Source organism: Austrofundulus limnaeus, unplaced genomic scaffold (assembly GCF_001266775.1).
Source record: "Austrofundulus limnaeus strain Quisiro unplaced genomic scaffold, Austrofundulus_limnaeus-1.0 Scaffold161, whole genome shotgun sequence".
NCBI classification, from domain to species: Eukaryota; Metazoa; Chordata; class Actinopteri; order Cyprinodontiformes; family Rivulidae; genus Austrofundulus; species Austrofundulus limnaeus.
The window spans coordinates 1,049,139-1,070,949 of record NW_013952563.1 but is presented as its reverse complement, the minus strand read 5'-3'; the positions used below and the strand labels follow the sequence as shown (position 1 = coordinate 1,070,949).

Sequence of the window (21,811 nt, the reverse complement as noted above, 5' to 3'; positions counted from 1 at the left end):
ATACTGTATATATAAAGTCACTGATGAAGAAATTAAGAAACTAATTAAGTTCTTTTTTCTACTGAAGTGATAAAAAAAGAAATGTACGAAAGTCTTGCATGATGATCTGCAGATTTCACATTTGTTTCCTTCTACGACCACTTTTAGCTGTGCTTGAGTATTTACAGTATTTTTATCTGTAAGGCTAATGATTCGTTGTACTTTTAATAAAAAAAAAAACATCTGCTAACTCCTTAAAAATGTGAACTGATGTCCTTAAAACACAACAAAAGTTAATAAAACTTCTTTGCTTCTCACCAGGCTGACACCTAAACCCATGACTCTGATCGGACACTTCTTTGCCGTGGCGCTGTACGCAATCTACTTCAAATTCAAGTCCGAGTCCTGGAGCACCAAACCCAGAGCTCTGTATAAAAGTGGAGCCATCTTGTACCGGGCCTGCCGGGTCATTTTCCCGCTYGTTTACTCTGAACTCAAATACCTGGTGTACTAGGTGGCGCCACASCTGGGAGTAAAAAAACTAAACGGGGCAGGATCCTAGCAGGAAATGAAATATTTCCACCAACATGTTGATGCTGAGGACTGCAGCTCTGATGGCTCTTCTCAGATCACTGTTTTCAGCAGCATCGTTCATGAACTGTAAAACATGACTGGACATGTTTTMATATGGACAAACGGTGCCTTTTTCTGCTAAATGTTTGGATTAGAAATCAGCTGGAACAGTTTTACATCTCTGTTTATTTTACTGCACAAATTTAGGATTTTGTGTTGAGGAAAGCCTAATTTTAAATTTAAAGCTGAGACGTGTTTTTTCAATACTGTATTGTTTTTAAAGGTAAATATTCAGGGTAATAAGAATTCTTTTTTGCTGAGCAAAATATGTGCATTACTGTTTATGAAAAAAATTTTTTTTGTGTGTGTTCTTTAAAGCATTTTGTCKTTATCCTGCTGTTTGTCAGTTGATGCAGTGAGTTCTTTATGAGGAACAGAAAGCCTCTGGATTAATCCACAGGTGGTTTTTTTTCTGTTCTGGTATTTACCTGCGGTGACACTGATGAACAGTTCAAATAAACCAAGGTTTTATGAAACTAATCAACCGTAAAGTCATCGTATTGATCTGTTACAGATAAAATGTAATATACAGATCAGATTTACTGCCATGACTGAAACAATTTCTTGAAGAAATGCTCATCACCTGCTGCCTTTCAGGATTCTGTAAAACGTCCACAGTCTCACACACAAGATGTCAGTTTAGGTTGTGTCTCGCAGCTACCACCACCTAAAAACTGAGTTATGAACATTTTGTGTTGCTTTAAAGATCATTTGTCTGTGGCAGCCATCTTGAACTGGGTTGACTTTAATCATTAAATCAGATGTCTAATGATTACTTTCTARARGTTTTATTCAAATAAGACCAGAGATTCACTGGATATTATGCGAACATATTGTGAAATATTTCATTATGAAACTCCCTTTTTTAAACCTGGAGCAGATTCAGTWTGAGCCAGAGGCTGTCGAGCTGTTTCTGACTGAATCAGATGAGAAAGTAGTAAAGCAGCTTTGATTCGGGAGTCAAAACATGAATTAAACACAACCAGCAGATGGCGCTCACTCACAGCTGGAGGATTGCAGCTGTAGGCAGACGCCCACCCAGTGGGCTTCAATTGAAATTAACATGTTTATGTAAAATTTTGACTTTTAAAGAATAATAATAATAAACAAAAGTTATTTTCTTTTATTTTTTTTCCAGTTCATGATACAGGAAGTATAAATTTGGCCTATGACCACAGCTGGGTTTCTACTCCTTAAAATTAAACCCTAAAACCTACAAAGACATGACAGCAACAATCAGGTGGGTCTGTGGTTCTTACAGCCACATGATGTCAGCTCCATAAAGCTCTGCAGACTGAAGGGTTGCAGAGCAGACACACGGTGCTCAGACTTGTGGTTCTCTTCATATAAACTCCTGACTTTACATCACGCTGCTCAAAACCACTTCACAGTACTCTAAAGCAGGGGCCACTTGTAATGAACCTTTACGTTTCATGTTTAACTTTGACTAAACACAGTTTTTAACAAGTCCTCTTTTAAACATTGATAAGAACTAAGTGTATGACTGACTAAATCTGTAATAAATACAGAAATATTATTAAAAAACAAAGTTTTACTCACTGATGAGTTTCTACTGAGTGCTGCATTATGGCAGATGTAGTTTATGTTTGATGGTGACTTTAAAGCAGCTTATTTTCAGACATTAGTACTGTGCTATCCAACTAAATTGCTGTTACTTCAAGCCAACAGCTCAGGAACAGGAATTTATTACATTTATTATTATTAAATTAATTTTGTTGCATTTAACCATAAATTTAAAGTTTACCATTGATATAAGAAACAAATTTCATGTTAAATTTAAAAAAAAAAAATTGGGTGGGGGTACCCTCCCTGGCGGGCCACACAGGAGTCACCAGCGGGCCTTGTGTTTGACACATGTGCTCTAAAGRGACTGAACTTAAAGCCATTTTTGTGTTTAAGGACAGTAGGCTGTGGCAGCCATATTGAACTGTATTTAGACTCTAGATGYACCACTGTCAGCCTTGGCCAGGATTCCCTTGCAAGAGTTTYAACCTGAATGGGAKTTTCCWGGTGAAATAAAGATTTAACAACAATAAAAAAAGTACATTTTGATTACTTCTAATAAGTTTCATTAAAATCTATCCAGTGGTTCGAGAGATATTTTGCTAGCAGACACAAGAGTAAAACCATTAAAGAAAGTGCAGAAACAAGCAAAGCACCGAAGTTCAGGAAAATCTCAAGTTTCAACGACTGTAAATTTATTGGTATTTATACATCACTGTTACATTGCTCTGGTGATGTTATCGGAAGGGTTATCCATTTATACTCTGTGATTTTCCACATGGACACAAACACTGGTGTGGAAGACCAGAGCAGAGGGACTCCACAAGGGAAGGTGACGTACTGAACACACGGCTCTAACCTGCGTGATGGTCGTCTGATCGTCCGCCGAACCRTCACACCTGCTCTGTTTGACCACATCCTTCTTCCTCACAGTAATCCTCCTCATCGGAGCATAAAAGAATATTCCTGTCGATATTTGTAGCAGCAAGCTTTCTACTAACAGTTAACAGTTATCATGAAAAAAAAAATAGTACTGTACAGCTACTACTAAGAAAATCTAAGAACCTGGCCTTGATGCTTTCACATCAGAATAAAGTGGCAGAAGCAATCCCATCAACCCACACTATATATATATTATATGAATAATATATATATGTATAATATATATATATATTATATGTATAATATATATATATATGTATAGAGCATTGTGTATTTATATATATTTATATATATATATATATAGGAACAAATCTATTTTAACATTAATTTACAGGGTAATATACATTTTAGTCACAGCTGAAATCTCAGCACAAATATCACTGTCACACTCAACAGCAAATTATATATATTTATATACGTATATATGATCATATAAACCCATATATAATCATATATACCCAATACAGAGTTGTCATATATGCATGTGAAACAGTTAACCACACCCCAGGCTTTTCCAACGAGACCCAGAGAAGCAATTGTTTATCAAGACATAAAAGCTTTACAAGTTTCTCTCCTTAAAGAGCGACAGGCGGCGGCCAAAGTGCCACGACCTGTGGGTTATTTGAGGTCACAGAACAGTTATTTGCATATTTCACGAATCTATTGCAACACGTTACTGTCTACGAACAGTAGAACCGGCGTCCGGACGAGAGGAGCCGGTCCGAGCTGGACTCACACGTACACCCACTGAACAGAACGATACGACGATGGGTGATCCGGTTATAGCTATGTGCTTTCTGGCGGTGTGCTGTGACAGAACGACAGGAGGACTACGACACACAATACTGAAAGAAGTTGACCCTCGGTGGAGAAACCCCAGCAGACGGGACTGGAAAGACTAACCCCCCCCCTGCCCTCCCCCACTACAAACAGCAAAGATTCTGTTTTGTCCTCTGGTTTTAGGGTCACGTCTTGTTGCCGGTGTGTTTGATTCTCACCACAGATCACTTTGATTTTGACACTCCACAATCAAGAGTAATGGAATGTGTTCAGCTCCTGCCCTCTAATCAGGTCTCTCTGTCAAAGCTGACGGTGCTGGAACAACCTACTGAATGAACGAAGAACGAGGAGGGGGCAGGGGTCTGAGAGGGTGCAGGTGGTGGGGGACTCCTTGAGATTGTTGCGATGCATTTTTCAGAACCAGCAGGGGTTGTGGTCTCTTCCCACGTCAGTCCCAAACCTCAGCCACCTGTAGAGAGATGAATGAACCCCTCTGCAACGCCCTGTGGTCCCCCACCCTGATGACACCCCCCACTGATTTCTCCTTAACCCCTCCCACCCCCCTCCCTACACTGCAAAGACGCTGCACAAGGCTGTAACAAGATACACACAAAGTTAACTTTTCACAAAGAGAAAACAAAGCTCCGTATTAACTGCAGTAGTAACGCACAACAAGCATCCGATAGCTGGCTGCCAGACGGGGAGCCCTGGACATGTGCAGTTAGGTTTGGGACGTTGCCATTGTTCTAAAGGAGGAGGACTCCCAGGTGTTGCCCTTTGAAGGACTTGTTTTTAATTTTCTCCCTGTGTTGGACCGACGTGTTATTCAAAAGCCCAGATCTCTATGTCCTGCACGTAGAAGTCCTCCTTTTTCGAAAGCATTGGGTTTCCAAATGTTTTACAGGAGTGACTCCGTCCGTGGTAAAGATCTCCGTCCAGCCACAGGCCAAACTCCCCGCTGCAAGAGAACACAACACACAGCTCTTTACTGGTTTACAGGACACTGCAATTAGGCAAGAAATAAAAGTTAGCACTGTTGTACAGCAAGCTAGTTGTCAAACACCTGCATCTGATCTCATGTCCTCAAACAACATTTTCAATATTTTAAATACAGCAGCAGCTCAAGAAGAGTAGAATGTACAAAGACAGACAGAGAGACAGGTGTCTACAATGTTTAAGGACATTTTAGACTTATAGTTGGGCCCATGTTTTACTGACGCTACGTTGGACYGGTGTCATACTGAATTCTGTTTCCCCACTGAGATCACAGCTCGTTTTGTACCCTCCATCATTTCCTCTCAATCTCTGTGGTGTGAAGCCAATCATTTCATGTATCCATTCATTCATTGTTCATGTGTGCACATGGAGAACATGCTAACTGCACACAGAAAGATGAGTCGCTCCTGCAGCTTTCCTGTTGAGGCTCTAACCACTGTGCCGCTATTTGTTTTACACTTTTATATTTTAATTAAAATGCTAAAAGAAAAGATTAATCTCTTTTCTGAGCCTCTTAATACATTACAGCCTGAAACACAACATGAAAGACTTGAAATCTAAACTTAGGTGGGGGCACAGGTTTTGACACAACAGAGTGGGAAACTGCAGGTTTACCACGTCCATTTGTCTTCTGACTGTTTTATACACATTTTATTCTGTAAATACTAATGTTAATATAAATGAATTAAATTTACAAGAATATTATTTTAGTGGAAGCCCTTAATCCAAATGTTTTACCACCTAATGGTGATATATGAAAACATTTTCTGATTCTTCTTAGCTATAGTGTTTTAATATAAGTAGTACTCTGTTTATCATTGAAATAGCTTATCAGCTTATCTTGAGTGTTTCCCCTGTCCCTTCAAATGTCCTTGACACTTGCCAGGCAAACACTGTAAATAACAATTTGTTCTTAATGTTCTGTCTGGTTAAATAAAGGCCAAATAAAAATAAATATTCATCAACAGTCATAATTGTTGATTTCTAACGTACCTTCCTCCACCAAAAGCTAAGGAGTCCATGTCTCCTTTGATGAAAAACATGTTGTCACCTGTCCATTTGTAAACCTGTTAGGAACACAGCACAACAATGAACTGACTGCACTTAATATTCTCTTATTTTCTCAAACGTCAGCCTCAGAGAAGAGACAAACGTCCCTACAACACAAACAKGCTGTAATGAACCCTTTGAAGAGAAGTGCACAACTTAATAATAATAATATAGTACTTTACAGAGAATGACTAGCACATAATCTAATGAAGACAGGAATATCTACAACAAGCTAAGTTTCTGTCCTGGTTTTAGATGCAACAACTAAAACAAATCATTTAACACAACCTCAGGCCTGGAATACTGGCTGCAAAGAGTAAATTAACTTAAATAAGACTATGTATAGGGTTTCCTAAACTCAGATTTCGAAAATCTCGTTTTTTTATTTGTTCATCTGGGACTTTGGGAACAGAACCATCTGCTTATTCTGACAGGACTAAAACTGTYCCCTGCATTAACAGTGATGATAAACAAACTGGATTCATTCAAACTTTGATTGCTAAAACATTTATGATCTTTACAAGACATAAAAACATCTGTGTGGATAAATAAAACAAACACGAGTAAAGAGACAAACAATACTTAACTACCGTTTAAAGCTGTTTATAGCTACCTACCAAGAAAACTGATCTCTTCGTATTTTTGTGTCCACTTTCTAATGTCTCTGCTGACTGTTGCTGTTTTACAAACACATTAAACTACAGATTTGTGAATATTGTCAGAAAAAATCAATCACATTATGTACACTAAAAGGGCTAAAAAGATTCATCAAATCACTCAAATAAGTTGTTTGATTTGATGCTTTGTTTATTCCATGAGAAACGTTTTGCTCTGTGCTGACTAAGCTTCATGTGGACTGTTGTTATAGTCAGACATGTTTATGCTGCTTTGAATGAAATGAAAAAAAAAGGAAAAAGCACATCAAAAGTTCAAATGGGTGCAAGCTAGGAGATTTTAAGTTAAATGTTAGAAAACAACAGATTATGGTTAATTGATGGTACATTTGACATTTTCCTTGACTCCTAAACTAATCAGGAGCTGCAGCCCTCTACACCAGTTCTCCTGGATGTCCTCTCATCATGAGGGGCTGCAGAAACTGAACATTATKCTTTATAAAACTTAAAGTGATGTACCTGAAACTCTGGATTGAAGGTGAAGAGAAACGTCTCTCCTGTGCCATAAAAGCCTTCGCTAACCTTAAAGGGTTCAGATGCCAGCGCACCAAACACCTGAGTGAACAAACCAACAAAGAGCAGGGGGGGTTAAAAACTGGTCCACAGCAGTGGGATTCAGTTACACCTGCAGTTTACCTGTCCATCACTGTCCTTAATGACCAGGAGGACTGGGGTGTCCTGGCCCTGCATGGCCCTATACAGCGTCTTAATGCTCATGCCATGCTTTGATGTGCCAAAGGCCAGCGCCCAGGGGTACCCGATGGTCCGTGGTGGGAGATGCCTAGCAAGCTGTGGAAGGAAGAAAAAGAAAAAGAAGTAGATAAGGAGCAACGAAATTGAAACACTGAAAGGCCACAGCCGCCGATGCTCAATTACATCTGCAGTGACATTTTAACACTGGCTGGTGTTTAAAGTACAGTAACGGGGCTGGAAACATCGAGATCGGCCTCTAGAGAAAGAGAGGTCCGGCACTTTCTAAGAGAGCCTGCTTGGCCCCACTGCCGACAGGATTAACGGAGGCTGTGGCGCAGAGGGAGATAAGACCAACAAAGGCTTTGGAGCAGCAGCAGAGCACGTTTCATTTTTAACAGGCTAATACAAAAGATGCTGAAAAACATTCAAACAGTGCAATATCTTTCTACAGTAAGCTGCATTAGTTTTGTTCACTCTCCAGTGACTCATCAGTCCTTTTGTTGTTTTCTTGTTGGCTCAGCACATGCCTCAGAGTTGGAGCGGAAGCAGGAGTGCAGTCAGGAGGAGGAAAATGAAATCATGAGGTGAGGGCCAAACCTGCCTCTCCTCTGAAGCTCAGTCCTCAGGGGAATGAAAGAAAGCTGCAACCTGGCAGGTTACCGGTCAGTAAGAGCGATTAACAGCTGTACCTTTGTGACTGGGACCATTTTCACCTGCAGAAGCKTTCCATGTGTCATCTTTTCAATGAATAATTCCAAATTACTTGTGACATTCTTAAAATACACAGAAAACGTTTCACCATAAAAAACAACAGTATTCATGTTTTCACCTAGCCTGGCCCTTGCCCTCCTACGCAGTTCCACTCAATTCTAGTTTCCCATCACTGCTCTGTCTGGGATTTCTCCCATAGACAAGGATTTCTTCGGAAAATTTTCGTCCGGGCCAATCAGAGAACAGAACGTCAATTTTCTGYGCAGTGTCTGCTATTTATTTTAGCAGTGGAGGAAGTGAATGAAGCCAGTCCGTGKTGATAAGGCTTCCAAATTAAAATAAATCTGTCTGACAAAGCAGCAGCTCTCATTTACAGTTGTCTCGTTTGGCTCAGTACTTCTCTCCTCTCAGTAGGGTTGTTTACAGCGCACACGATTTCCGGTTAGCTTCCTAGCTTAGCCTCCTTCACAGCGACATGCGTCGTGGCCAACCGATCCAATCATTTCAAACTTCAGCAGAGGCCACGCCTCCAGCAAGAATCACTTCTCTATAGCCACGAGTCCAGACCCTCGTACGAAGCAAAGTGAAGGACAAAGGGTCTGGTTTTTACCAGGCTAGTTTTCACCTAAAGTCTGGACATTACTTAGTTAACAATATTAGTTGAGATGACAGTAATTATACTGTAGCCTACGTTAATAACATCACATACTAAAAAGCTACCATAGCCAATCAGTACTATGTTTCCTGTAAAAGAACATGAACTTAATAATACCAGAAWGCTAGCATTTTTACAAGAACAGATGAAAATCTGAGAAAGATCATCTTTTAATCAGTAGATCAGTGATTTATGATGCTTTCCTCAAATTACCCGAGTTTTCYCCGTTTCCATGTGTTTCCTAAATGTCCACACCTGGGTGAAATGCATGCCGATGATACTGCAGGTGTAATTGTTTCTGCAGATTTCAGGTACTGAGCCACCTAACAACAGTTAATGAGTAGCTACACAAGAGTTACAGCAGAGACAGGTGCCTTCTGTATTCCCAGGGCACGCCTACGAAAAACAATTCTGAAAGTAAACTTCGCGACTGATTTCCATACGTGATGTTTGACAGTAAAATGACCAGCAGCTCCTCTGATTTTGCATGTTTTCCTACCAGATGTATCACAAGATACATCCACCTACAATATGCAGAAATAAGCTTTGTTGTTTAACTTTTACATCTTTACAGTACAGTTTCAGCAAAGGCTCTGAATCGTTTCAGCTAGAATTCACACAATGAACAACAACACTGATGGGACCATTATTAGCAGTGGATTAATTTACATTTTATATATTCACAGCAACAAGAGAAAATATACTTAAATAAACAAACAATGCTTTTGCTGTATTAAAGGAATAAAGACCAACAATGTGGCTCATGGGTGCATTTCACCTGTGTTTCATCGACAGGGACAAGCAGTACCTGGGAAATATTTTCTAATAAAAGCTGTAGTTTATGACASGTTCTGACCTTTTGGGGACACTTGTTAGAGACAAGCGTTTAGCGTGTCTTGGCCCATTGTTATTAACTTGTATCTTGTACATTTGGGATGCATTACAGAGAGCAGGTTTGTGCAGAAAGCTTTACCTTTTCTATCTGCTCGGCCTCCAGGAGCTCACTGGGTTCTCTGAGGTTGGGTTTGAACGTCTCAGGCTCCAGCTCAGTTTTGATGGACGTGCCATGCTTGGAGTTCACCTCTTCTTTGGTGGTAATCTACAAGAGCAAACAGTGTGTTAGTGATGCATATAAACTGACAGGCAGAAGCTTAACTTCCTGATGCTGAATGGGTTCAGTTGCAGCTACTGTCACAACTTGTTTATTTATTCACATTATCTATTATATACAGCTCAACCTATTTACATACAGCTATAACCAGCAAAGAGTGGCTAAAAGCTAAAGCAGATAAAGAAACTCTGAAATGGTGTACTGTTCTATCACGAACAAGGCTTAAACCATAGCCCAACTTCAGCAACAGTAAGTCAAAGTAAAAAAAAAAAAAATTTTTATCTTTTTGGGAACTTTGAATCTAGTTGTACTGCCAAAATTTATAGATATAGTGTTTACTAGCAACACAASACAATCCAAAAATCTGAGGAGGACAGCTGAATATCTTTCTGCCGCTCTCTAACGCCAGATGATCAGGAYTGGTTTGGCAGAGCTTGGAGAGCAACTAGAGATGCTGTCTGGGAGATGAGAATGCAAAGTGAATAGGAAATGAACCCAATGAATAATTTGCACTTTGCTGTTTGACATTTTCTCTGACCGACCGACTGCTGTGGATGATCTATCTTTTTCGATAACAGAAGCTGATTGTGGCGCACTTTGCCACTGGTGGCTGGGAGGCTCTCATGTTTCAGCCTACCTGCATTGTTCTTGGACAACATCATTCATCTTGTAAGGGGAGTCCTGTGCCACACTCCCACCACCCMCCACAAAACTCTCATCGTCCTGCCAGTCCTTCTGCAGGCCACATTTCCAACATTCACRGAGGGAACCTCTTACTGAAAAACCCACTCTTTGTCCTGTGTGCAACCTACACTGCTGTGTACATCAACCCGAACAGCTAGCACTGGCTACCTGCAACTCAGACTGATTTAGAGGACTGAAATGCTACATGTCTAWTACGAGTGTAAAAGGGAAAGCCTGACACATGAAGATAAGGCTGAAGTCACGTGAAAACCTCCTTGCTCCAAGCAAGACAACATATCTGTAGTAAAATGATAAAACATGTTTTTGAGTCAAATGCAATGACTTGATCTGGTCTTGCGACCTTGAATGAATTTGATGATCTCAAACTACTCAACCTTAGGTGTTCATTTAAAGCAGAAGGTAATTCTTATGGTAATTTGCAACTTCAGTAGCAACAGAAGCCTGAAGCAGGCATCCTAAAGGAGCGTGCCGGTGCTGACTGTAGGAGTCCTGGGCAGAGAAGAGAGGGAGGGAAACAGGGCTGGTTGGGGCACCTGGAGTCGTTTGCAGAGTGAGCGCAGATCTTCACTGTTTAGCGCATCAATCCGACGGTGGTACTCCGTCAGAGACACTACCTGGCAGTACAAACACAGGAACAAGTGGAACATAAAACTTGACTGCTTTTATTTCTGGCCTTGGGGAGGAAAGGATAAGTTCTGAAAGAGTAAACCAAGTAAAGCGATTCCTGCACCTACTTTTACAATGAGGAAAAGTTTGAATAAACACATTACACTGACAGAAGGCCAGTGTTTAATGTTTAGTTTAGATAAAAGGAGGAGAAAAGGGGGCATTTTAGATCACTTAGTCATTTTGCATGTTTGTGTAATGTGGTAAACATCGCTACAAAGTCCGCTACTAAAATCATCGCCGATGAGAAAATGCAAAAGGGACCCTGCCGAGAGCATGAGAAGAGTCTTCATTAACACACAACAGCTGAGGTCTGTCTAATTCAACAAAACTTGCCCAGGTTGTTTGTCAGCATCACTGCTGAGCTACAATCCAGACAGACCCACAGAGCATGGCTTTGTTCCAGCAAACACCAACCTACTGCTTCTTACTTCCAGGATCATCTCCTGCCTGTGCTTTTCAACCAAGTGAATAAATGAAAGATACTAAAAGCAATGTGAAAGAAATAGACACAGCTGTCAAAAACAGACAATAATCTAACTACTAATAAMAACTGATTTTAACAATATAACATTCTGCTAGCGTATGAGTGCATACATTTTCTGGTTAAGCTGACCATGCATGTTACAACTAAAACAAATAAAAAACATGCTTGTGCTTCTCATCTACTTTGCCTAATTTGATTATTAACTATTTATAAAGCAACCTAGCTAGCTTTCAGAAATTGCTAATAGTTCTTATTAAACGCGGGTGATCAACAAAGAAAGCAAACACTTATTTAATAATTTAATCTTCTGTAATAAAAGCAAAAATTAGCCAAGTGTAAGCCTCTCCACCAACCGAAGATTCAAAATGTGTTGTAGTMTAACAAAGTTGTATGTTACTCAAGGTGACAGTGCCTCTGAAAACTTTTTACTTGGCTTAAACCGTGCAAAGACGACCACTAGACAGTCTAACATTATAGTATATTATCAACACGACTAACTATAAACAACAAAAGTCAACCAAACCAGTAAAACAATTAGCCGGCGAACAACAGGCTTTGATAGCAAGTTAGCATAGCATGCTAACAACTGTCCTATAGAAACAAGTTACATTCAGAGAACATGACATACACAGGTGTACTTAGGGGTCTGCCGCTTGTCCTGGTCCTTCACCCTCCTAGAAAACATTTCCTGCCCACTGGACGAGCTTAAAGGTAAAAGTCACATTACGGACACTTTAAGTTTTCCGCGCGTCACAAACACACTGGGAGTTCGGCGTAAATCCTGGGCGACAGCCGGACCAAAATAGAACATTTCTTTTTCTCAAAGGGTCTCTGCGCTGCGTGACATCGCAGTTGTCCAATGAGGACACGTGATGRGACAGCTACTGAAATCCCATTGGATAAAACGACATTAATGATCCYGCCTCCTACCCGACAGAATTTAAAGAGGCAGTAACAGCATTACTCCTGAAACTATTTTTTGAAATGTATATTTAGTTTTTCTCATGTGACATAAATAGCCGTCCCTACATTAAATATGATAAAGTTTCTCTGACATATTATTTGTAAAAAATAATAATAATAAAATAAACAAATAAACTTTATAAAACACTAATAAAAATGTTCACCTGTGGCAAAAACCTCATAATCAAGGCTCCTATTTACTTAATCTGATGTCATGGATCATGTTGCTGCTGTTATCCAGAGGTCAGCAGACAAACAAATCAGTCCACTTTGTTTCCTACATCATTCATTCACATTAAAGTTTAAAGCACAGCCTCCATCGTATCAATTTCTCTCCACAATGAACACATCCTTTTCATTAATCACAGGGTTTTGTTTGACTACCGTAGATCTCATCCACTTTTTACAAAGCTGCATCAAAAGATTAGAATATCTAGATGTGCAGACAACCTTCATCTATGATTTTTCTCTCTTTCTTTAAATTTAGAAAATCTACAAAAAAATAATAAAAAACAGAAATTGATGTCACCCATTGATGTCACTTGTTTTGGGGGGAGATTTTTGTAACCAAAAAAATAATGAACATATAGTGATATTTTTCATTTGCCATTCAGAAAATGAATTTGACAAATGCTAACCAACACTAGTGCCACTCACACAACATATAAWGAAAAACTGCCATTCGATGGCTGAGAAGAATTAAAAAATTACACAAACATGCAAAACACTTTGGTTGGAAGTTCAGAARAGCACAATTCCAAGCAAAGCAAGTGGGACACATCTTACACAAAATTTGCAGTGTGACAGAAAATTGACACAAAAATTTACAATTAAACCAAAAAAATATGCAGTGGTGCAACAAAAGGGATAAATACAGACRTTTAATACAAAACTAAGGCTTGCCAACTACACAATTTAAATGGTGTACAAATAAGATCTACACAACACGTTCACAATATGCACAGCATAATGAAAGCAAATCAATTATTTATCATTTACCATACCACTAATTAAACCAAACTCTAGCAAAAAAACTTGTGTTTTCACAGGTTATGGATTAAACCACAGTCAAAGACTGACCTTAATCCATATCTKTGAGGTCTGATACGACAAACAAAGACACTTCTGACAAGGTGAGGGCACTTATTTTCCTAGACCTTACCTCCCATTCTTTGACATTGAGCTCAGTGATGGGCTCATCATCAGATGTTTCTGATACTACGTTTTTTTTGATAACCATGAACCCTGGTTCTTGATCCATCCCTCTGACCCCCTCGCCGTACATGTCYGGGCTCCACTGCTTGAAAAATACATACAGGTGGTTTGATCTGGGAAGGAGAAACAGAACAAATATACAATTTCTTTAAAAAAATGCATCAATTCTGTAGAACCTTTCAATACTACGAGTTACTGTTTTATTTTAAATATCAAACAAATCAAACAGTATGACAGTAAAAACAGCCGTCAATTCCTAAATCCATTAAGCCAATAATTTATTGATTTMATCGTGATTTTCTCTTGTTTTCTTTTGTATTTAGACATATTTGAGCCAGTAGATTTATTTTGCTGTTGTAAGTTGGTTTCTTTGTTTTAAGGTTTGCGCTGGCTGTTTCTGATTTTGTTTTTTGTTGATTGTATTGTATTGGTTTTGATGTGTTTTATTTGGTGTGTTTTGGGCCTCAGGAAGAGTGGTCTCTGCCTATGCAGAGACTAACGAGGACCCTTTTAAATAAATAAATCAAGGCACGCAAAAAACTATGCTGATAATATTTTTGCACCATCTACTTGTTTATGTTTAGATGWAAGATAATATTTGGAAGAAATTATTAGTATTATTAGTAGTATTTTAATATAATCCTCCCCAACAACAGTAGGAGAAAATAAAGAGTAAGAAAGCACAGCTTTGATCATAAGAACTGTTGTCACCTCACTGCATTAAAATCATTTAGAGGTTTGCAGATAAGCTCATTYAAGCCATCTGAAGGAAGCACAGCTCTATCTTATTCTGTCTTATTTGAAAGTTAAAAAAACTTACTAATAATTGCTTTGTTACACATTCCTGAGCAGCTTTAAAATTAAAATCAATGATTTTGCAGGACTTCTGATGTCCACCATCATCTAGAACAGTGTGTTCTAAAGTTGGGGTCGAGACCCACAATAGGGTCCCAAAACATCAAGGTGGGGTCCTGAAAAGATGTTCTGAATTAATTATATTAGAAAATAACAACTAATAACACTTTTTGCCTTCGTTGTTACAAATATGTAAGGTTAGTGTACTTAAAATGGACAAAAATAGCATAATGAATATTGTTACTATGCTCTTATTTTTTTGACGTGAAAACAAGGTTTATGATGCAACAACAGTTGGGGGCTCAGGTCTCTGCTGCTGGTATGAGGGTCAAAGGCTGAAAAGTTTGGGAACCAACCACTGATCTAGAAGGTATTTAATGTTTTATTATCAGTAATAGTAATGAAACTCCTACTATCATTACTTCTGTATTTTTTTTAATCTATTGTTTAGTTCTCAATAATGCAGTTTTACAAACTGCAAACACAAACATAATCTTTAATTTTCAAACAGTGACAGGTCAGAACAAGGCTGCATGGCTCACCTGATCACAAACACTGAATTTAGTGGGATGGCAGCTGAAAATTCATGTTTTCTGCAATTTACCAACTGATTTTTTCCATCAAGTAGTCTCAGTTGCAGCTCAGTGATATACAGTCTAATGTGTGTTTGTGTGTGTGTTTAGGGGGCGGGGTGGTGCAGTGCAGTGCTTAGCAGGGGGAATAAGTGCAAACACAAAACAAAGTTTGGTGCTAGTTGCTGAGACTGAACTGTATRTGAAGGAAGTAGTATTTGTTTTAGGCTGTCAGAGAATGAAGGAGAAGGATTAATCATTTTATGACAGTAAAGGAGCTCAGTCAAACATTGTGAACAACATCACATGCAGGTAGTTTCATGCGAGATCTTGTGAGATGTGTTTGCACTCAGAGTAGATGTTGGGATGACTTTCCGCTACTGTAACACCAAATATTAGACAGTTTGTTTAAAAACAAATGTCAATAATAGTCATTTGTTTTGTTTGATGTTGCTAATCTATGGTGAGCATCTCAAATTTTGTTGACTCCAAAATGTAATTAGTTATGGAGGTACAGCCAACAAAATGTTTCTGAGAATCTTAGTAAAACCCGTCAAATGATTCATGAGAAACTTTGCTAAAAACAACAGACAACTGAACACATCCACGGGCAAAACTTTGATTCTTTGGCATTGAGCTGAAGGTGATTACAGAGAGAAAAGACCAGCAGCAGCTAAGTGGGTGAGGATTCATAATWTCCTAATAATTTAGAAAGTTCAGGAAATGTACGACTGCTTCATGCCTACTTTAGACTGAGTGAGGACAACGTGACAGCTGGTGAAGGGTTGAGAAATCCAAACCTTTTTCTTTTTATGAATAAACCAACAAAAAAATAAATAAAAACTAGCGGACTCTTATTCTAAAGCTGAAAACGTTTCACTTCCCATCCAGGAGGCCTTCTCAATTCCAAAAGTCTGGAGYTTGTGGAGTTCCAAACATTACAGAATTTTATAAGAAACCTTGTTATATTTTTAGATTCACCTGGAACTCCTTGGCCCTCACAGTGGAGAGTTGTCAGGCCCTTTGTTAGCCTGGCTCACAGAGATGTTTCAGTCACATGAATRAAGGTGCTAATCAGAGTGAAACTGATAATCAAACCTAATGTTGTATTCTAAGCTTTTGAAAGTTGAAATCTAAGCCAGATGAGGGGATTCGGGCCTCTGGTAAGRCCCCTCCTTGCCCCTTCTATTATTTTTATAAATGAAATAAAAACCTTCCTGCTGTTAAATTTCAACCTTCTTACTGCACACACCGAACCTTCTGCACGAGCATGGAGGACACTTATTTGTTGCGTTCTGCTCAGCCCTGATCTGCATCCCTGTCATGCACCACTTGAACATGAACGGTTTTAGAAATGGAGTGAAGAAGAGGTTTGCCGATGAAGTCTGAACACTTGCCGTTTTTTAAACGTATTGRCAATCGATCATGCGTGCATACTTCACCAATTTAAACAGGCGTATCATTGGGTAGCTGAAACACGTGACTAGAAGCCTCCTGTCAATCAAAGAACTACAGGAAAACAGCTAATTCTCAGCTTGTGAGCTACTTTCTGGAAAACAGTCATAAGTACAGTGAAAACAATACATTTTGCACTCTTATTTTTACAGCCAGTTATAATCAAATATAAGTTATTTTTGGAGAAAGAAATGTGGATAAATTTATACTTCGTTTAATGAAGCTCCCATTAGCTGTAGCTTAATTAGGAATACATTCTGACCAGCCTGGTGTCTCAGAGCTGAATTATTAAAGACGTGCGTTTACCAGGTTCAACTGTTTTATACAGAGGAAGCTCTTTCCTTCATGAATGTGCGTGCTACAAAACACTAAATTAGCAGACTGGAGGAGCAGTTCAGGAGCTCGCTCACTCAGCTGAGGGAGAAAATCTAAATGACAGAAAATGCCTCCTCTGTGAGGCACAAATGATGCTGCACACTTCACACACATGAGGAACATTTGTACGTTTGCTGCACGCTCCCAGATTAACAATGGCTGAAAAACCTAATGTAAAAAAATGTGATTACGTTTGAGTGGAGCTGATGCAAACAGTGGACATCATGAATGCAGCTCATAATTTCAACAAGACATTAGGAATTCATTTATTACTTACACACAGCAAAAATAAATGCACCTCAGTTTTCCCAGAGTTTCACTTATTAAATAAATCTATGTGGGTCCTAATCAACATCTTTTTTATGTTCTGCTTGCGTAGGTTTTGCAAATATGAACAAAAAGATGCATAAGAATATTCTAATGGAAGAATAAATTACTTAGAAAGTAAATTGAAAAAAACGKTCCCATTTTTTAATTGTGGTTTGAAGGCTCAACAAAAGCCTCATCTCTTACAGTGATATTCAACCCAACCCTCTCCAGAGAAGGCCCAGTGCATTGAATCTTCAGTTTATAAGCTAAAAGTTGACATATAAACAGTTCAACACAAAGAATTAGCTCACAATTAAATCAAACCCACAGAAAACACGAGCCACGTCTTGCTACGGTTTGTAAACATCAAAGGATTGTGAAGGTCAGAGCTGTGCACGGCTCACTCTGTTGCCCGTTTTKTATTTCAAACACTCGAGAGACGACTTAAATACATCTTCGCAGGTCGCCTCCCATCTARGCCAAGCAACAGAGAGACCAGCTGCATCTGAATAAACAAGACTGTTAAAGATGTCCTGTCAGTGTGAAAGATTTATGATTGTGTCCTCCGAACACCTTGGCCTGCTTAAAGCAAAGACAGGTTRGGAATAAAAAGTAGCAAATTACTTTCATCCCTGCATTCTAATACCAGCATTGAATCGGCCATATCCTTGTGTTATTATCCCCAAGAGGGACACRCACTGCAGCTAACTTCCTATACCAAGGTAAGAAATGTTGTAATTGGAAAGAACAAACCAAAACAAAAAAAAAAAAGCTCAAAAGCTGTGACAAAGATTACTTCCAAACTTAACAGAGACTTGAAGTTCCAACACTCCTCAAGTGCTGCCTTTCATGCCCAAGTTTTAAATTGAGGCTAGGTAWATAGCAGGTCTTAATGCTCAATTCCAATTTTTTTTGCGCAGATCTGATATTTTTGTGTGGTCGTTCACATTAAACGCAAGTGCAGAAAAAAATGTGACGTCACACACTGSCCACTGTTCAAGGAAGTAAATATGGATGCTACACATTAGCATGTGTGTATCATTACTGAAGTTGTTGTTATGAAGTTRTAAAACCGATTAAACATGCTTGTTTGGTTCAGCATTTATATTTATTTTTGCCTCTTGATGGTCCCTCTGGCACAGCGTTATAGTTTTAAAATGGGAAATTATGTGCTGAAGGTAGAAACAAACTCAAATATCAACCCCATCAAAGTACTAATACTTTAGTATCAATACAGTCTGACACTAACGTTAGTATCATACGTTGCTGTGGATTCTTAGTCATTCAGGTCATGGCAAATTTAAAACAAGATGAAGCAACTTCACTTGTTTTATAGCTGAAATGCTGCAGAGTTGTTGAACATTGTTGATATGATCTGTATACCCCATCCTCAATGACATAAAAGGTGGAGGAAGTGTGACATGACTGACWGTCAATATGAATCGAATAGAAACAGCCTTTATTGTCCCGCGGAGGGGAAATTCTGGTGTAACAGCAGCAGCATCAGCACACAAAAAAACAAAATAATGCTATGCACCAATAGCAATAGTACTACTAAATGTATCYGATTTAGTACCACACAGGAAAAGGACCTGGGTCAGATTTGAAAAGAAAAAAAAAACTGATTTGTTGTGTTCAGACTGTTGTGAAACATCTGACGTGTTGTATTTGCCTGCAGTGTGAATGTAGCCAAAGATGAGCTTTTAATGAGAAAGTTGGAGTTATAGTTGTTTGTGTTGATGTACATGTTGAAGATAACTCTATCCTACCACCACAGTTAATGTATAACCATTCTTGTGTTGTAGATGTACACCAAACGGTTACTCTCTGAAAATAATTAGTGCTTGGCGTATATGTTGGGGGTGACAATCAACTACAAATGCTTCAAATAGCTCAATTTATATAAAATTGACTTGAGAGGGATTTCAATGTCAATATTTATGAGGYCTGGTTACAAAATATATGCTTATTTGCCTAATTTAAACGTGATTAAGGATCTGGGAAAGAAAATGAGCTTTATGGTCCACATTCTCTGAACACTTTAGAGGCTCTTATTCTCATTCAGCTGTGGCTCAGTGGTTAGAGCAGTCACCCTTCAATAGCTACGTTTACATGGACATAAGTAATCGGATTAAACGSCCATTCGGAMTAAAAATGTGTCATGTAAACACCCCATTCAGATTATTCTGACCCAATTCAGCTCGATCCGAATGAATTTGTAATCTGAATGARAGAGGTGGTTTATGCTGATTGYGGAAAACTGRCCTGACTGTTCATGTCTTCTGACATTTATCCATCGGTTTCTGCTCTTTTGTGCAGGGTRGGACAGCAGCGCTGTAGTTTTCAGCAGCACARAAATTTTCCTCCCGTTTTCTCATTCARTAAAARAAGGAAGACAAACAGCCTGCGCCGCTTYGCAAAAAAAAGTATTTGCGTCACCTGTAGCTCAACCAGAGTGCAGCAATGTCTCCACCATGATTAAAAGCTGTCACAGGTCCATTCTGAGCTCAGAAGCTGTTTGATTATGTTCATGATGAAAGTAGAACTTTTTTCTATGTTTTTCTTTTTTAGGGAAAGTTGGCAACTGCGCATGTCAGTGCTTCTACTCTGAATAAAAGCCGGGTGGCATGTAAACACTCGTTACGAACGGATTGTGCGCATGTAAATAAACGCATGTATGCATTATTTAATCTGACTACATTTCAATCCAATCAAAGAATTTTGTGCATGTAAACATAGCTAATGATAGAGTTGGAGGACCAATTCCAGCAGCATGCCAACAAACATGTCCCTGGGCAGGAAGCTGACCACCTCGTTGTCTCTGAAGTGCCTGATCGGTGTATGAATGTGATCTGAAGCACTGATTAGACTCTATATTATTATTTTTYAAATCAGCTTTGTAGAGCTGTAGTAGAGTGCTGTATGAATGTGTATGTGTGTTGGTAAATGAAGAAACACACTGGGCTGTGAAGGGCTTCACATAGCCTGGTGGGGTAGAAAGGCGCTAAATAAGTACAGTTCATCAAAGCTCTATGTGTAAATATGAGTCCAGCTTACTTGGCAGCAGTGAATCCAGACCTACTGATCCGACTCAGAATAACACAAACACACCCAGGCTGATTGTTTATGTGCAACAGTGCACTGATTTAAATGCAGGTCAGAAACACTTTAACAAAGTTGTGGGTAAAACTTATTTCAAAGGTACTGTGCATACGCTGGCTTTAGTAAGAACACAGAACTGTTTTAGYTGATCCCCTGGTGTGTGTGTGCCACAACATTCGTTCACCCTGCAGAGTGAATAAATAATAAATCATCTTGAATCAGAACCRGTTAGGGGGAGTAGAACCTGTCAAAGAGCTCGTGTTTGAATGGTCTCAAATATTAAAGAAAAAGGAGATGAGGAGCTTCAGGTTTTGTGGTTTGCAAGAAATATATCAAAATCCTATTATGGGCTCAYTTTCATTTCATTCCTTTTTATATTCCAACCACAGAAGCAGAAGGGCTTCCATCATTTTAAACCCTGTTATTAAATCCAACACAAACCCTTCTTCATTTGAAGTCTATTGCACTCTGTTGTGGAGCAGCAGGAGGTGTGGCACAGCTACTGACCTCTCCTGGGGGACGGCAAACCAGTACTCGTTTTTCTTGCCCAGCTGGGCGTACTGTTGCATGGAGGCGCTGGCGTTGGAAACAAAAGTCTTCTTCATGGGCTTCCCCACTCGCAAGCACAGGAACTTGTGGGAGCGATGCTTCCTCTTTTCAGCAGAGCCTGTAACTGATGCAAACACAAAGTCACATGTTCACAGAAGCAAACGAGCTCACAGACAGAAGTACAGTAAGTCACCTGTCAGTAAACTGTCAGAGTAATCAGAATCCAAACCATGAACTCGCTCAAACTACAATCCTGAGTCTGTCTGTTAAGTGTGTACATGATTGTGATGAGGTGAAAGGTCAGTTTCACTGATAATGTCAATGGCCATGGTGTAAATCAGAAAACAGTTCCTCTTGAGCCCCAAGCCCCGGGTACCAGGGGCAAAGCAGCATTTCTCGTTTTCTATATCTTTTAACTTAGGATCTGTAAGTTGAACCTTGACATGTTTGGTATCAAAAGAAAACTAATAATCTTGGCTAAAAGTCAATTTACATCCATCAAACGCAGTTCAAATCACAGGCAGTTGAATCAGAAAGTAAACGAACTGTACAAAATGGGATTGTTGCAAATCTGTAAATACACTGCAACAAATCTGTAAAGGAAACAATTTTGACATTTGTTTTTAAAGTAAGTAAAAGCAGATAGCAAACCAGGTTATAAAGTGTACTGAATGTTTTTTTTAAATTGATTTTGAGCTAATATGATCCAACTGAAGTCAAACATAATTTCTCATTATTTTATATAATATATATGATGACAAATCAATGTTTGGATAATTTTTCAAAAGAGCAAACATTCAATAACAAGTC

The 21,811-nt window shown here is 39.0% G+C and overlaps 2 protein-coding genes across 7 annotated transcripts in view; one reads left to right on the top strand and one right to left on the bottom strand.

The window, feature by feature from the left end:
- The window catches only part of sqlea (squalene epoxidase a), a 13,459-nt gene extending 12,367 nt beyond the window's left edge, over positions 1-1,092 (top strand). The window contains exon 11 of the mRNA XM_014017113.1: positions 301-1,092. Coding sequence (XP_013872567.1) covers positions 301-493 — 193 coding nt within the window. The 3' untranslated portion in view covers positions 494-1,092. The remainder of the gene's footprint in view (positions 1-300) is intronic.
- A 2,322-nt stretch (positions 1,093-3,414) lies between these two features.
- Positions 3,415-21,811, bottom strand: part of oxr1a (oxidation resistance 1a) — a 191,866-nt gene continuing 173,469 nt past the window's right edge. For 4 of the 6 annotated variants that reach the window (XM_014017107.1, XM_014017108.1, XM_014017110.1 and 1 more), the window contains 8 exons: positions 20,960-21,125; positions 13,732-13,897; positions 10,987-11,067; positions 9,611-9,736; positions 7,215-7,367; positions 7,038-7,133; positions 5,848-5,921; positions 3,415-4,816 (listed from right to left, as the gene is read on the bottom strand). In XM_014017107.1, the coding sequence (XP_013872561.1) occupies positions 4,681-4,816; positions 5,848-5,921; positions 7,038-7,133; positions 7,215-7,367; positions 9,611-9,736; positions 10,987-11,067; positions 13,732-13,897; positions 20,960-21,125 (998 nt within the window). In that variant the 3' untranslated portion in view covers positions 3,415-4,680. Of the gene's footprint in view, positions 4,817-5,847; positions 5,922-7,037; positions 7,134-7,214; positions 7,368-9,610; positions 9,737-10,986; positions 11,068-12,234; positions 13,648-13,731; positions 13,898-20,959; positions 21,126-21,811 lie in introns of those variants that run through there. The other 2 variants (XM_014017109.1, XM_014017112.1) reach the window with 2 other exon arrangements.